The sequence below is a fragment of the Spermophilus citellus genome (assembly GCF_964194105.1).
Source record: "Spermophilus citellus genome assembly, chromosome: X".
Lineage (NCBI taxonomy): Eukaryota > Metazoa > Chordata > Mammalia > Rodentia > Sciuridae > Spermophilus > Spermophilus citellus.
This window is the reverse complement of record NC_138190.1, coordinates 38,281,524-38,299,887: the sequence shown is the minus strand read 5'-3', so window position 1 is coordinate 38,299,887 and position 18,364 is coordinate 38,281,524. Positions and strand designations below refer to the sequence as shown.

Here is an 18,364-nt window from a genome sequence, read left to right as displayed (position 1 = left end):
GGGGGGGGGGGCGGCGGATACAAGAGTATATATAAATACCCATGTTCAACTAAGGTCACAGAGAAAAGAGGGGAAAAAAATCTTGATGTAAAGTTAAAGAATTCTTTCCATTGGAGGTCAAAAGATTCTTGGCTTCCCTTCTCAGCAGTGTTAAGTGGGGTCTTCTAGAGTGTGATGCTACACCCTCTGGACATCAGTAGTGAGAGGGTAATCCATGAAGGCAGAATTCCTACATGGGCTCCAGGTTCTTCACTGAATGCCAATTGTTCTGAAGACTTCAGATCAGTGTACCTCCAGGGCCCAGTAATTGCTGGTCCACACTGGAAGACTATAATCCAGGGATTTTCCCCTGGGTTCCACTCACGAGGTGAAGGAGCCAATTCTTAGTCCCATATGTCACCTATAGCCCCCACACTTCCTGGTCTGCTTTCAGTCTCCAAACTCAATCTTTCTTGCCCCCACCCTTATGAAGTTCCAGAGATGACACAACTCTCCCAGCAGGTCCTGGCAGCCGCCAGACTGGAGAGGTAGGGGGAGAAGGAGGGCCAGGTGGGTTTCCACGACCAGTTGTCCTCTATGTAAACCACTCACCATGGTTGATTTTTTTCCTGATCACTTAAGTGCATACTACAGCATGCAGTGTTTGCTAGGCTTGTATTTCAGTGCCAAACTCGGGTTTGGCAGGAATGACTTGGTTTTAGTCCATAGAGCAGCAAAGAAAGTGACCTCCTCTATTCTGCCACCTTGTAAAGTCTCTCAAAACTATTATAAGGAGATTTTTACCCAATAAAATCCCAACATTAAAAGACCTGCCTTAAACCAAACTCAATTATCAATCAATTCTGATCTTACTTTCCACACTACTAGATGCTGGGAAAACCTTGCAAAAGTGGTGTTCTCCCTCACCATGGTAAACATTAACCTCAGATTTATGTTCTTGGTATTTGGAAAGTCAATTTTCATAACTGGGTGGATCTCAAATTATTAAGAACTTCATACAATAAGACCATATGATAAATTAGTCCGGTGGCTAAATAAGATTCCATATACTGGACATTCAGCAAGGAATTTATTTTCTCCCTCATTATTACAATATCTTATAGTACTTTTTGGGGGGGAGGGGTTGCCATTTGGTTGGGTTTTTTTGTTTTGTTTTTTGTACTGGGGATTGAATCAAGGGCACTTAACCACAGAACCACATCGCCAGGCCTTTTTCATATTTTATTTAGGGAGAGGATCTCACTAAGTTGTTCAGGAACTCGCTAACTTGATGAAGCTTACTTTGAACTCACAATTTTCCTGCCTCAGCCTCCAGAGCAGTTAGGATTACAGGTGTGTACCACCACGCCTGGCTACAGTAAGTTTTTTAACAATAAATTTTACAATATGTTTTCCTTATTATAAGTAAGATTAAAGTTCTATTTCTAGCAAAAGTAGACTAATTTGTTCCAGATGCAAACCCCAACATCCTGTTCTACCCTAATAAGTATAATAGAAAAACTGACAAAATATATTTTTAAATTTGTTTTCAGGTATCAGATCTATGAACTGTTCTCCCTGTGTCTCCTATTCTGAGCCAAGAATAAACCTTCCATCACTGCTTAATAACACTCCGTCTTGTAACTAGTTCCACAATTTCAAGAAAGAAAAAGGTACCCAGTTGGGCATTAAAAACTGTAAGAGGACCATTTTCCTGAACAAGTCACATGCTCATTCAAAAGCAGCAACTAAAAGGCTAATGAGAAACAACAGGAATACTTAAGAGAATGGGAGGCTGAGAAACTTAGCCTCCCAAAGTACACTTTTTGGTATGCTGTTTGCCAAAAAAATAGTAAAATTAAATATACATTGTCATATGACCCAGCAATTCCACTCCTTAGCATATACTCAACAGATTACATTTTTATAAAGTTCAAAAGGAGAAGAGTGAACATTATGTTATCACACTATTGCTTCCAATGAAGGTTATATAGGATAATTCTACAGAAGATCCTCCTGCAGGTAGCAACTATAACTATAGTCTTATAAAATCTATACAAGCTAGGCTTAATATATTAAGCAGCTAGCTAAAGGAACTCAAGAGTAAACAAAAGGAGACAGATTCTAGTAGAATGATAAGATTGGCTAAATAATTGCCAGAAAAGATGCCCACATCCTAATCACCAGAACCAACAATATAAACCTGACAAGATTTAAAAAAAAAAAAAAATCCTGTAGCTGTGATTAAGTTAACATCTTTCCATGGGAGATCATTCTGAATTATCTAGACAGGCCCAATGTGATCACATGGGCCCTTACAAAAGTGAGGCAAGAAATTCAAAGGCCAAAGAAAGCAAGGAGAAGATAAAATGAGAAAAAAGTTAACAGGATATGGGGCCACATGTCAAAGGAATGTAAATTGGCCTCTAGAAGCTGGGGAAGAGGAGACAGACTCTCCTCAACAGTCTCCAGAAGGAATCAGCCCTACTAACACCTTGATTTTAGTGTCAAATGACTCATTTTGGACCCGGGCCTCCAAAGCGTTAAGAAAATAAATATCTGTTATTTTAGTCACCAAATTTGTGGTAATTTGTTAAAACAGCAAAGGGGAAATAACACAGAAAGCCAAGATGGTAGGAGGAAAGTATTAAAGTAATATAACTTGAGGCCAGACATAGTATACATGGTGGTGAGAACAGCAGTTTTCCTGGTCCAGAAGACTGGAACCAGGAAAAATTATAATCTGCTAGAAAAAAAAAGAAATCACAGAAAGGAAAAAGATCCAGAGGGAAAACAAAACTCTGCCCATCCATATGTCAGGTTGTCTCCGGTATGCAAGTTAGAGTCAAAACAATCAGGAGCAGTGATGCATGCTTGTAATCCCAGCTGCAGAAGGTGGGGAGTGGGGGGTGGGGGGTGGGGGGTGGGTGTGTTAGTGCCTGAGACAAGAGGACAGCAAGTTTGAAGACAACCTGGGCTACATGTCAAGGACTGTCCCAAAAAATAACAAACAAAAAAGGATTCAAAACATCTAAATTACACAAAAAATACTTAAGTTGATACTTAAGCTGGCACCAGAAAAAAACTGTTTGTATTTCAAGTCTAACAAAAATAACTGCTTGATAGAAGAAAACAAAAATCACTAGAAGAAAACAACCAACCACTCAAGACTTAGTACAATTTTCCTAATGTCAATACCTGACACAAAATTAAACAACATAGGAAGAACCAGGAAAATAAAGAGACATTCTCAAGAACAAAAGAATATCAACTGAAATCAAACTCAAAATGGTAACAAGCTAGAAATGGGGTACAAGAATTTTATAGCTACTGCAACAAAGTAAAAAAAAAAAAAATCTATGACTAATGAAAAGATCTGCAATCTCAACAGAGAAAAACAATTTTAAAAAACCAATGGAAATTCTAAAACTACAAAACATATGAAATAAAATTTAATGGATTCAATTAAAATAAGATGGCACAGGAAAAAGAAAAGGAATTTCAAAATAGAAAACTCAAATTATCCAATGCAAAGACTACAGAGAAAAAAGAAAAATAAATATCTTAGGGGACCTGTTACACAAAAACAAATTATCTAACTTACAGGTAATTAAAGCTCCAGAAGGAAAGAGAATGAACAACAACAACAACAAAATCATTTGAAAAAAATAACAATAAGCCAGTCATGGTGGCACACATGTTCAATCCCAGCTACATGGGAGGCTGAGACAGGAGGATAGCAAGTTCAAGATCAACCTGGGTAACAGAGAGAGACCCTGTCTCTAAATAAAACAATTCAAAAACAAAAACAAAAAAGAAGTAGAAGAAAAAAAGTAAAAATGCTGGGAAAGTAGCTCAGTGGTAGGGTTCTTGCCCAGCATGTGGAAGGCACTGGGTTCAATTTCCTGTACCACAATAATAATAATAGCAAAAATTTCCCAAATTTGATGTACATTGAAGACATTCAAAATAAACATGAAGACTATCTAGAAGTATACCATAATCAAACTATTGAAAACAAACAACAAAAAAGCAAATCTTCAAAGGGGCATGAACAGGAGAACCAGACATTCAGTTAAGAGTTAGTTTTTCATCAGGAAGAAATGAAAGCAAAAAGAGGCAGAACTGGCGGGGAGGGGGTGGGGGGTGCTTGACAAACAATTTTGGAAAAGGATACAGCAAAACTTACACTGCTTTATTTCAAGAGTAAAGTAACCAAAACAATGTTATGCTGACTTAAAAATAGATACATAGACTGGGTTCAATTCTCAGCACCACATATAAATAAATGAATAAAATAAAGGTCCACCAAAATCTACAAAAATTTTTTTAAAAAAAGATTTGTCAAAACTGATAAATGAACTCAATAAAGTTATACAATATGAAACTGACATACAAAAACCAGTAGCATTTTTATACACTTGCAATAAGCTTGCTAAGAAAGCAAGCTGGGAAGCAATCCCTTTCATAATAGCTACAAAAAATAAAATATCCAGGAATAAATTTAATTAAGGACATAAAAAAACACTACAACAAAAACTAAAACATTGATGAGGGACTAGGGTTGCGACTCAGTGGTGGAGCACTTGCCTAGCATTGTGTGAGGCACTGGGTTGGATCCTCAACACCAGATAAAAATAAATAAATAAAATAAAGGTATCGTATCCAACTAAAAAAAAATAAAAGAAAGAAAGAAAGAAAATTTAAAAAACACTGATGAAAGAAACGGAAAATATAAAAATCTGAGATCTCCCATGTTTAAGATGGATTGGAAGAATTATTATTATTATTAAAATGTCCATACAGAGCTGATGATGTCGCTCAGTGGTAAACACTTGCATATATGCACAAGGCCCAAGGTTCAATCCCCAGTACTGCAAGCAAGCAAATAAAAAAGTCCATACTGCCCAAAAGTGATTTACAGACTCAATGCACAATCTTCATCAAAACACCAACGACATCTTCACAGACCTAGAAAAAACAATCCTAAAATTCACATGAAAGTAAGACCAGAAATCACCAAAGCAAATCTTGAACAAAAATAATAAAGCTGGGAGCATCACAATATCTGATTTCAAGACATACTACAGGGTTATAGTAACCAAAACAGCATAGTAGAGGCATAAAAACAGATGTGCTGACCAAGGGAACAGTAAATTCCCAAATAAACACACACACATCTACTACCAACTAATTCTTGAAAGAGGAGCCATAACACACTCAGGAGAAAGAACAGCCTAATTCAATAAATGGTACTAGGAAAACTAGGTGACCATACCCAGAAGAATGAAACTTAACCCTATCTTTCATCCTATACAAAAATCAACTCCAAATGAATCCAAGAGCTAAACAGGACTTGAAAGTAATAGAAGAAAACATCGGGGAAACACTGGTATAAGCAATGGTGTTTTTGATGTGACCCCAAAGCACAGGAAACAAAAGCAAAAATAAACAAATGGGATTACATCAAACTAAAAAGCTCCTGCACAGCAAAAGAAACAAATCAACAGAGTGACAAGACAATCTACAGAATGGAAGAAATATGCCAACTAATCCAACAAAGGATTAATATCCAGAATATATAAGAAACTCAGAAAACTTAACAAAACAATAAGTAATACAATTGAAAATAGGCAAGTTATATGAAAAGACATTTTACAAAATAAAAATGGCCAACAAATATATGAGGGGAAAAAACGCTCAATATTATTAGCTGGCAGGGAAATGCAAATCAAAACTTCAAAGACATCATCCCATCCCAGTCAGAACGTCCATCATCAAAAAAAAGAAAAAGAAAAAGAAAAATAACAAATGCTGGTGAGGATGTGGAGAGAAAGGAATCTTAGGTACTACTGTCAGGAATATAAGTTAATAGAGCCCTTATGGAAAACAGTATAGAGTTTACTCAAAAAACTAAAACTAGATCTACCATATGATCCAGCTCTATATACTTCTATATACCCAGAAGTGGGTATATATATCATATACCCACTTCTATACACCCAGAAGTGGGTATATGATATATATACCCACTTCTGAGTATGTGTGTGTATATATATATATATATATATATATATATATGTCCAAATGCAATGAAATCAACATACTATACAGACACCTGCACTACCATGTTTATTGTGGCACTCTTCACAATAGCTCACACACAGAATCACACTATTCAAAATAACTAAGATATGGAATCAACCCAGTTGCCCAGCAAGCAAAGAATGGATTTTAAAATGTGGTAAGTATACATCATAGAATATTATTCATCCAAAAGAAGAATGAAATCTTACCATTTGTAGCAAAATGGATGAAACTGGAGGACATTATATTAAATGAAATAAGCCAGACACATAAAATAAATACTGTAAGTTCTTTCTCATTTGTGGAAACTAAATCAACCTGAATATAGAATAGTGATTACTGGAGATTGGCAAGGGGGTTGGGGGAGAATAAAGAAAGGTTAGACAACAGGCATCAAAATACAGTTAAGATAAAAGAAGTAAGTTCTGGTGTTCTGCAGCACAGAGGAATGACTGTAATTCAGAGTAACCTGTTACATATTTCATGAAGATCTAGAAGAAAGGAGCTTAAGGCCTCTAAACACAAATGATAAGGAGAGGAAAATGTGAATTACCTTAATTTAATCAGTGTATGCTGGGTTGCAATACCACACTGAACCCCATTAATATGTACAGTTAATGTGTCAATCAAAATAGGATTAAAAAATAATAATTATAGACAAAAAAACATAAGAAATATAGCTCTAGAACTTCTAGGGAACAGGACATTTTTAAGATCTTGAGATAGGCAAAGATTTCTTAACAGTCCCCAAAAAGTACAAGCTGTGAGAGAAAAAAAAATTATATGAAAATCAACAAAACTACATGTTGATAAAATGGGCAAACTATGTAAACACATAATTACCAAAAGAAGGTATACAAAAGGCCAGTAGCTTATGAAAGATGCATATGAAATGCAAATAAAAGCAAAATGAGAAAATAATACACTTTAAAACAGCTTACATTAAAAAGAGTGACAATACCAACTGCCAGTGAAGATACAGAACATTTAGAAATATCATTCACTGCTGGTTGGAATATAAAATGGTACAAACCCTTAGGAAACAATTTGGCAGTTAAACCTTCCATTGCAAGGTTACTCAGAATTATCAAGGCCTAGGGTACATATATCAAGAGAAATGAAATACTATGTCTACACGATGCCAAATAATGCTCACAGTACTTCATTCGTAATAACCAAAAGCTGGAAACAACCCAAATATCTATCAACTGATAAATGAAAAAATATAAGTCTGCCTATCCATTCTTTGAAATACTAGTTAACAATTAAAAGAAACACAATATTGATACACCAGCAACATAGATGAATTTCCAAATCAGCATGCCAAATGAAAGGTATCAACAACAACAGAATACATGCTGTTTAAATCAGTTGCATGACATTCTAAAAAAGGTAAACTTAAAGGGTTAGAAAGCAGATAAGTGGGTTCCCTGGGACCAGGAAACAAAAGTGAGAACCACTAGCACAGGGACAGAAGGAATCACTTTTTGAATCATGGAAATATTCTTTAGCCTAATTATAATAATGGCCAAAACAACTATACAAATTGTTGAAAATCGGCAAACTATAAGTTTAAAATAATGTAAATTATCCCTCAAAAAAGGTGGAGAAAAGAATCCATCAGACATCTTTGTGGAGATAGACAAGTTAGTAAAAAAAGTTTACTTGGAAAAACAAGCAACCCAGGATGGTCAGAAAAACCCTAAAAATGAGAACAATGGGGGAATCCTCTTTAAGTAAAATAATGTGGTGTTAGCTCATGAATAGATAAGACTAGTGAAACAACAGAAAATCCACAGACAAAACTGCATATGAATGTATTTGTTACCTTAAAAATACACAATTAAGGTAACAAATCAGTGGAGGAAAAGATGAATTTTTAAAATATATATATGTTAAGGGCTGGGGCTGGAAATACAGCTCAGTTGATAATGTGCCTGCCTAGCATGTACAAGGCTTAGTGGGTTCAGTCCCCAGCACCACACACACACACACACAAAAAAAACATATATATTACGCTGAGATAATTAGCCATGAGGAAAAATGTAACTTAGATGTTTTCTTCATACTATCAAACAAGGATAAACTCCAAAAGAATAAGAAATGTAAATGTAACAAAACATCAAACTAAAACTAAATTCAGGAACTAAAAAAATATGGAGGAAATAAAGAAAGAAAATGGGGTGAAATTCTCCCCAAGACCTAGAAATGAGGACAAACCTGTCCTCTAATTAAAAATGTAGGTGTAGGATAGAAGACTTCTACATGGGCAAAACCACACACCTAAAAATAAAGCAAAACAACAAATCACTAACTAGATAATAGTACCTGCAACTTATATCACAGATGAAGAATAAATACACCTATGTAATAATAAATATAGCTACATAAAACAAGAAAGAAAATAATGGCCCAGTAGAAAACTGGACAAGAGACATGAACATGTATTTCAAAGAAGATGTTAACAAACTTTAAACTTTAAAACATAGCCAACTTTACTAACAATTAAAATGCTAAATAAAATTGCACTAAGACAACATTTCTCACCTATAAGACTGGCAAAAACTCTGCTGACATAAACTTTCTTGGTTAAGACCAAGAAAAACAAACGCTTACATACATTTACTAAAAGGAATGCAAAATGGTTCAGTTCCCAGAAAGCAAATACCCTCAGACTCAACAATCCCACATTTAAAGCAATCTATAAAGAATCATTTACAAAAATATGGAAAGATACTGTTATAACACTACTTATTACAACAGTCTCTCTGCAAAAGCAGAACACTGAAACAAAAAACTAAACAACCATGGAATAAATCTTAGTGATTCTGAATTAGATTTGCCTAATTCAATACCAAAAGTGCAAGCAAAGAATGATAAGTTGAATTTCATCAAAATTTAAAAACTTTTGTACTTCAAAACATACTAATCTATTTCCTCACAAGAAATGAAGATAAGCCACACACTTTACAAAAAAATTGCAAATTATATATCTAAAAAATGGATTATATCCAGAACATATAAAGAAGTCATATAACTCAAAAAAATTTAAAGTCCAATTTAAAAAATGGGCAAAGGATTTGAATGGACATTTTGTCAAAGGTGACCTATAAATAGCTAATATGTTCAAGAAAACATGACCAACATCATTAGTCAGTAGAAAAATGCAAATAAAATCGTAAGATACTACAAGTGTTGAACAAGATATGAAAAAAGAGGAACCCTCATATGTTGCTGCCAGGGATAGAAAATTGTTCAGTCACACTGGGAAAAGTTCTGGCAGTTTCTCAAAATGTTAAACATAGATTTACCCAACAACCCAATAATTCTACTCCTATCTATCCAAGAGAACTAAAAACATTATTTCTATTCAAAAACTTGTACACAAATGTTCACAGCAGCATTATTCACAATAATCAAAATGTAAAAATCAGCCCAAACCAAGTGGCTCAGAAGGCTGAGGCAGGAGGATCACAAGTTCAAAGCGAGCCTCGGCAACTTAATGAGGCCCTAAGCAACTCAGTGAGACCCTGCTCTAAATAAAAAAATTTTAAAAGGCTGGGGATGTGGCTCAGTGGTAAAGTGGCCCTGGGTTCGATCCTGATAACTATAAACAAACAAACAAACAAACAAAAAACACCCAAATACCCATTAACTAATAAAATGGATAGATAAAATATGGTATACCCATAAAATGGAATATTAGTAAGAAATAAGAAAGAATAAAATATTCATGCTATAACATTGATGAAACAAAAAAAATGTGCTAAGGAAAGGAGCCAGTAACAAAAGACCACATATTATATTAATATTCCATTTACATGAAATGTCCAGGAAAGACAAATATCAAAAGATGGAAAACAGAAAACAGATGAGTGGTTGTCAGGGGCTAAGGGTGGGCATGAGGTTTCATTCTGGAGAGATGAACATGTAAAATAAGATTATGGTGATGTCTGTATAACTCTATGGATTTGCTAATCCCAGCAACTCAGGAGGCTGAGGCAAGAGGATTACAAGTTCAAAGCCAGCCTCAGCAAAAGCAAGGCACAAAACAACTCAGTGAGATTCTGACTCTAAATAAAATACAAAATAGGGCTAGGAATGTGGCTCAGTGATAGAGCACCCCTGAATTCAATCCCTGGCAACCCCCCAAAAAAGAATTACTGACTTACATAGTTGCATTTTATAGTATGTAAATTACAATTCATAAAGCTTTAAAAAAAAAAGATAATCCCTAGCACCAACAAAAAAGAGAGAGAAAGACAGACAGAGACACACAAGCCACAGACTACAGAAGATTATTTTCAATATAGTTTTTAAAAATTTACTATGGACACAGCTCCATAGTAAAGAGCTTGCATAACATGTGTGAGGTCCTAGGTTCGATCCCCAGCACCATACATGAACACACACGAAAAAATGACCGAATATATTTCTAAAACTTCTACACAGACTCTCTGAACAAAATGATTACTGAAGGACTTTCCCAGACAAAGCCAGTCTTGTCTAGAATAAGTACCTATATCTAAAACTTAAACAAATCAAAAAGTTTAAAAACTACACAATAAAAAAATAAAATCCATTAAAAAACCAAAATGAAAATTCAGATAAAAAACCCTACTGATTAATAAGCTTATATTTAATAGTAAACATGAGAGATTATTTAAACTAAGATATGAAAGTGAATGATTCATTCATTATTCAGTTTTTCATTTGGGTATGTCTTTTAAAATAGATTCTGCCCTCCTCAGAGCTCCAAATATAGACAGACTATACCAAGAAAGATTCCATAAATTTCTCATTACACCTTCCTGTTTTAGACTGATAAACCCATCTTCAACCTTTTTTACTCCTAGGTACCAATTTAAGACAAGAAAACAAAGAATCATTTTGTTACTGCTAGTTAGTTGGTTGGTTGGTTGGTTGGTTGGTTGGTTGATCATGCTCGATTCAAACTTTCTCACTTAGGCTCATCTTTGGCTAGTAAAATATGTTAGACCAAATCTAACATTTTAATAAAATACAAGGTGGTTCAAATAAGATAGGACAAACAAAATACTCATTTTTCTTTTTCCAAGCCCTTTCCTCTAGAAGTAATATTTTCATGCAATTAAAAAAAGGCAAGATTTCAATTCATTTTTAGTATAATTGGCAATAATCTGCTAACAAAACCAACAGGCATGCAAATATGTACTAACCTTCCAGTAGTCAGATTGTAAACTGTAGTACCTCTGGTATGCAGATAATGCTGGAAAAGGGGAAATAATTGTGAGTCATGATTATGTTTCATTTCAAAATCAATAATATATGTTTTAAGAAACATTATAAAAAGCCTCCCATCACACCCATCTCCATGCAGATAATGATATTTCAAATACCCAACAAGTGAAAAATGTGGCTCCTCCCTAGTCAGAAGTTCAAGGTCATAAACCATGGTCAAATCTTAGACCTACAACCGAACATAATTTAGGTTAACCCCTTGACTCAACTTGACCTTCCTCAGGAAACAAAACTAATAGAGGATTATGATTCCCCAAGGTTATTCCAAAATGTAATAGATTATTTATTCTCACAAGGGACCCAACTGCCGAGAATGATTAGGATTAACTCCAAAAGGAATTATTTCTTTTTTGACGTTTCCTTTCATTCCTTCAAAAAACCAACACCCCACTCACTGCCTTACTCCAATTCTATTTCAAAATAGGACAACCTATACCCCTAAATCTATCTCAAGGTATAAAAAGACTCAGAAAAAAGTAGCTCCTGTCAACCTAAAAAACTTCAATAAAGTGAGGGAAAAATGAAAACTAAAAGTTACGTATGTACATTATAATTGGTAGAAATGGGGGGGGGGGGTGGCAGCGTTATCAGGGATTGAACTCAGAGGAATTCAACCACTGAGACACATCCCCAGCCCATTTGTGTAATTTATTCAGAGACAGGGTCTCACTGACTTGCTTAGCAAACTGGAGGTTGCTGAGGCTGGCTTTGATCCTCCTGTCTCAACCCCTTTGGGATTACAGGCATGCACCACTGCACCTGGCCTTTGAATATACCTTTTTTAAAAAAAGAAACTGATTAGCACATCTCATCCCATTCCAAATAAGTCATTATCTATTAGAGGCTAAAAATTTATACATTTAAAAGATCCCCATTTGATCTTCCAAGTACAGCTAGTACACTAAGCAGTACTCTCAAGACCAAGGCAGTAAAAGGGCTATAGAATTAAGCCAGAAGTGGCAGCGTTCTACATACATTCTAATACACCAGGGAGTTTCACAGATGAATCAATTTATTAACTTCAGACATGCATACAATAAAAGCAAACTGCCCTTATTACCTGAAATACTTTCATAAAATTAAATAGGGAAGGAAAGACAGTTAAGACAAACATGTTAAGTAATGAAAAGAATATGTTCCATCAGATACTGAAACTATTATAAAATAATTACAATAGGAATAGAAAATAACCGAAACCTCAAAACAAAACCTTGGGGTATATATAAGAATTAGCAAAGAATATAGGTGGCATTTCCAATCAGTAGGGAATTAGTTCAGTAAACAACTTGTTTAAAAAAAAATTTATTTTGAGACAGGGACTCTCTATATTGAGCAGGCTGTCTTCAAACTTGAAATAATATTTTCTGATGATCAGCTGAGAGGATTTTTTTAAACTTTTGGTTTAAAATTCACAGATTAAAATTGAGGAGGACTAGGGTAAAAACTGAGAAGTAGTCAGTTCCCTCAACTACCTTACTCAATCCTTGACATATTTTAGGCAATCTGACCAAAAGATACAGATTTTCCAACAAAAATCTAGGTAGATGATATTTTAAAAGTCCCACCCATATGCTCCAATGTTTCCAGTTCTCAGGTTTTACAATCTTAAAATATGAAAGGCTAAGAACTGCCAGACATCTAAAGGAAGTCTCTAACCAATAAGAGACTAACATAATTAGAAAAATGTAACAAAAAGATAAAAAAGAAAAAGACATGCAAGGAAAAATTTACTTTAAAAAACTACTAGTCTTCATCTTAGATTAGGGGAAAACATCGCCTTCAAGGAGGAGAGGAGATCAAACAGGATGCTCTAGAAAAATAAAACAGAATTCAGAGAACAAAGTATGAAAGGATAAGTGAATAACTCAATAAGCAGAAGAAAAGAGAATAAAGAAATCTCCCCCCAAAAGTAAACAAAAAGGATAGAAACAAAAATTGGAGAAACTCTACTAGAGAAACTCTAACATTATCAATGACAGGGCTGGGGGACTGCAGTTGTGGTTCAGTGATAGAGCGCATAGCATGTATGAGGCACTGGGTTCAATCCTCACCATCACATAAACACTAAAAAATAAATATTGTGTCCATATACAACTAAAAAAGACGGGCTGGGTTTTGGGATTATAGGTATGTACCACCACAATCAGCCCCCTTCTAACCTCTTCTTAACCTGAGAACTGAATATCTGGATAAGCCTGGACTAGATTTTTCTCTGGGCTTGGCTTTTCTTGACCATGTTCTGATTAAGTTCCTATTTTTTTTCCCCTCCAACAAAAATGGATGATCTGATGGCTCTCATCTTATCCCACACAAGTGTTAAGTGCTCTGCTGTGTACTGCTTCTGAATTGCTTACTTCCTCTGATCATATTCCTGACAGATTTTCTAGTATTCAGTCCTCATTAGTCTTATCAAATGTCCTAACTCTGGGTATCATCTTTGCCAGGGTCCATATATACCCTAGCCCACTGTGTTCCCCCAAAGGGGCTCTTGTAAACTGCTAAGAAAACAGAAGTCAAACTATGACACGGAATGTATTATTTATAGTTTTACTTTGCTGAGACCCTCCTCTAATTATAACAATAAGGCCCTTTCCTAATATAATTGCATTTGGGCTTGCTGCTCAGTTTTTCAAACTTAAAACAGTATCTCACTGAAGGATATTACTATTGTGCCCTTTAAAAATGAAAAAAAAATAAAGTAGGAAAGAAAAAGAAAACCAAGAGAACACGGAACAGCACAGTCAGACACGGGTTTTATGGAGGAAAGGAGGAGGATATAATTAGAGAGAACACAAGCTAGGGGTACCAACTACCATTCCATTTCTTAAGTATAGCAGTTAAGTGGGTATCAATTGTAATAGTCTTTACATGGTACATATATATTCTGAACACTCTCCTAATATATAATACATTGCTCAATTTAAAGGAAAAAAAAAGTATTAAGGACTGGAAACCAGTAAAGAAATTTTGCAACATGCTGCATCTTCACACTCACTAGTGATCACATTGCTTCTTCAACAAAATGGTAAATAAAACATAATCTCCTGATTAAATATGAGACTGAACATGAACCAAAAATGGAAAATAACATTTTCTAAAACACCATAATTAATATTGCCAGATGATTTATTAATAAACATATATGTGAATGCCACATAAAGAACTTTCTGAATATGTTCAGAAAGAGAAGCACTGGGGCTAGGGATATAGCTCAGTGGAACAGTGTTTCCTTGCAAGTGCAAGGTCCTAGACTGGGTCTCCCACCACAGCAAAACAGAGGTAGGGGAGAAAAACTATGCAAACACATAATTATATATGTGAACAAGTAACTTTTTCATTTGAATAATGTTTGCTTTTTTTCCATGAAGATGATGCCAACCAACCTACACTAGAAGGAAATGAGACTGTGAATAATTTTTTCAGTTCCCTGTTTCCTATTTCTTCATGTGAAAGTGTAGCTATCATAAAGTCATTAATTGTCTTCCCAAAGGAAAAGTAAACCAAATTATCAAACTAGCTATAAAAGAACAGTCAGACAAGAGTTTGTGAAATGAACGGCATGAATGATATTCCAATATCCATTTTGAACCCACTTCCATCCTCCACCATTGATTGGAGAGGACAGCAGCTGCCAGCAATCCCAGTGATTGTTTTGGTCCAACACCATGCACATGAGCTCAAGTGACCCAGTCACCACTGATTTTTACAAATAAAAGTCATGTTAAATGTTCTCTCACTAATGCTAAGTGTGAACAAGGAAGCATATATCACCAACTGTCACCACAAGGGATCTATCTTTCAAGTCCAGAGAAGACCACAAATAGATGGAAAATAGCTGGATCCTTCTAGACTTGAAATTGCATCCATAGCACAACCAATCTACAAACTTCCAATTATGCACAGTAATGAATCTACTTATTGTGTAGGCTACAATGAAATCTTTGATATTTGTGTCTAAAAACATCCTAATTAATAGAAGCCCACGTCTCTTGACAATTTTGTGGAGTCACCATACCAAACCTGGAGACTGTCCTTTTAATGATGCTATAGAATTTCAACAAATTTGGAGGATATATTTTCAATATTCTGATTAATAATATATATCACCTGACGTCATAAAGTTCCCTTTCACAATTTGGGAGCCCTTAGGGAAATAGTAAGATGCCTTCCAAAGTAACTCCAACTGAAGCACAAGAAACCCATGTGATTATCAGTTGGGAGAAATAGGGCATCCATACAACAACATGGTATGCTAAGAAATAAATACAAACCCTCAAATTCAAAGTCATAAAGAGCTGACACTCTAAATTACAGCAACAGATTGTAAATGAGCCATTCCGCGATCATTTATCTTTCCACTCATTTACATATTTTCTCAATAATTATACTTCACCTCCATTTGGACTGGCATTTAATTTTAAGATCCTAATATATTTTGTTTACTAATTCAAAACAATTATTAATATTAAAACTCTAAAGGCTATAGAAGTAAGCACTGTCAAAGTCTCTCTAGTAAAATCCCTTTAACCTAAGCATAGTCCTTATTTCTAATCTTTCAGTTAACTAACTATCCATGAAAAACATTTTTAGTCTGTCATAACTAGATTTTTCTGAAGTTCTTAAAAGAAAATTAGGGAAATAATTTTAATATCCTTATAATACCTAAAACCTGTTTCAGAATGACTATAGTAAATGGACCAAAAGCACTGATAATTTTGTAGAAACCAAACTCAACATCTATCATTAAACAGCATGCATTTTATGTTTTTATACTATAAATATCTCAGGATAGAGTACTGTTGTTTGATATAAGAAAGACCAAAAGAAAGCTCATACCAAACTCTGATTTCTCCACATTAGTAACTCCCAGCATTTATAACTGCTTAGGACCTAAATACCTAAATCCTATTTTGCCCAGAAGTGACAAATCAGCAAAGAAGAAGGGGGAAAAATTACTTGAAAGGAGGAAAAAAGTGAGAAAAACCTATTCACTGACCAGAATTTCCAAGATTTATAATTGGGGAACATCCAGCTTAACATGAAATAAAAAAAAATTATTCATTATTTTGGAGTTACTTACTACTTCTCATGTAACAATGACATCATTGTTTTTATTTTCATAATATTTTCTGTGTTCTTAACTACTTGATTTTCTAAGCAACTAATTTAACTCAGTGGCTTTTTGCTCCTATAATTTATTACACATATTTTCTAAAGATCTGAATATATATCCTTGTCCTTCAACCTGGAGTTCTGTCTCTCAGGTTGTCTTCCAACCTGGAGAAATTACTGTACTGTCTCCATTGCTTAAGGCAGTCTGACAGCCACATTAGTTGTTTGGTTCAACAGAGGTTAAGGGGTTTTGCTATGTAGTTCAAAGTAGAAAGGAGGTATGATAGACACTCCAAAGAACCATTCAAATCCATTTTCAAGGAAGAATTGTTGGGAGTTATGCCCACCTGACACCTTCTAGCTATGAGTTCCTACAAGATGTGCCTCAGCTGCAGAGAGCTGTCTTATCCAAGTTCAAACTCCTTCCCAGGTTGGCTCACATTCATTATCAAATCAGTGCAGAATATGAGTCTGGCCATCTTGGCCCAACTTGGGACAGCTCTGAAAGGCTCCAAAGCGCCCCATGGAGTTGGCCAAGTCTGTCACAGCTTAATTTCTCCCTCTGTCCAATCCTGGTTCTATTCTCCACCTTCCATGGGTGTTAATCCTAAAGGTAATTTCCTACTAAAATATTCCTTACAGGCTACACTCCTTCTCAGAGAATCCAACCTACAGCATTAGACCTAGTGCACTGAGCCCCATTTTCCCAGAATCTCCTATCCAATTGTTTTTAAGAATAAATTCCTAGAAGCAAAATCAAGTGACAGAAATGGTTTTAAACTCCCTGTGCCTATTATCAGACAAAAAGGTTAGGAAAATATTTTAGAAAGTCTTTTTCCCTTCTGCTTCAAAATCATCTGAAATGACGGGGGGGGGGGGGGGGAATGAATGAATAAATTCATAATAGTAATGATAACCAAAGTATACCATTTGTAGACCAAAAATTTTTAGGTATTCCTATAAGACAGGAAGCAGACAAGATCAAAGTAAATAAACATAGAAAAACCGCAGTCCAAAACGTGCACAAACAGGTTCTACCATTTAGTATTGCAGAAGCAGAAGCAGCTTTTTACAAGGAACTCAACTCAGACAAACACTGGGCTTTTATACAAAGGAGACAACAACAAATCAGAACACATATTGAAGAACTGTCATCAGAACAACAAGGTCATAAGTCCCCTACATAAGAATACCTAAAGAGTTTGTTCATAGAATTACATGTTCATTGTATGGTTCATGTTTACTTTCAAAAAGTTATGGTTTATAATGTGTTGTCTAAAAATAAACATTTATTTGCCTAGGTTTGGTGGTTCTCTTATCTTATACAGGTCCCAAAGAAAGAAGGAAAAAGCAGCCTGAGGCAACTAATGTGGTGGTGGTGGTGGCTTGAATGTGGGTGAGTACATGGGGGAGGGGAGTGTGCTATTAGAAACTGGTTCTAGTTTCAGATTTTTAGAAAGATGAAGGGAATTCACAGAAAGAATTCACTAGTTCACATTTTAACAGGATTTTTTTTTTTTTAAAGAGGGAAGGAATGTAGCCCAAAAAGTTTCAGGGAAAATTCAAAACACTAAATAGAAACTCACATCTTAGTAAACAGAAGCCACCAGCTTGAAATATTAAAATATACTGAAATACCTTTGTATACCTCTATATCCACTCTCTCCTTCCTCTTCCTACTATTACAAACTAATCAAGCTACTTCCTACCTATCAATGGCCAGTTCATCTATATAATAGTAAATGGGTCTAGGGAGCACATCTTTTCAAGTACTTAGATCCTTAGGCTATCCTCCTCCTTCTCCCACTTTACTAGATCAATCCCATCAGCTAGTTTGCCAACATAGCCTAACTGCCACATACCCAACACTCTACTTATCCCCCCCCCCCCAAAAAAAAAACCCTCC

At 35.2% G+C, this 18,364-nt stretch overlaps 1 protein-coding gene across 9 annotated transcripts in view; it reads right to left on the bottom strand.

The window, feature by feature from the left end:
- KDM6A (lysine demethylase 6A) overlaps positions 1-18,364 on the bottom strand; it is a 222,094-nt gene that overhangs the window by 113,931 nt on the left and 89,799 nt on the right. For all 9 annotated transcript variants that reach the window (XM_081276471.1, XM_081276463.1, XM_081276462.1 and 6 more), the window contains one exon: positions 11,265-11,314. In XM_081276471.1, the coding sequence (XP_081132597.1) occupies positions 11,265-11,314 (50 nt within the window). The remainder of the gene's footprint in view (positions 1-11,264; positions 11,315-18,364) is intronic.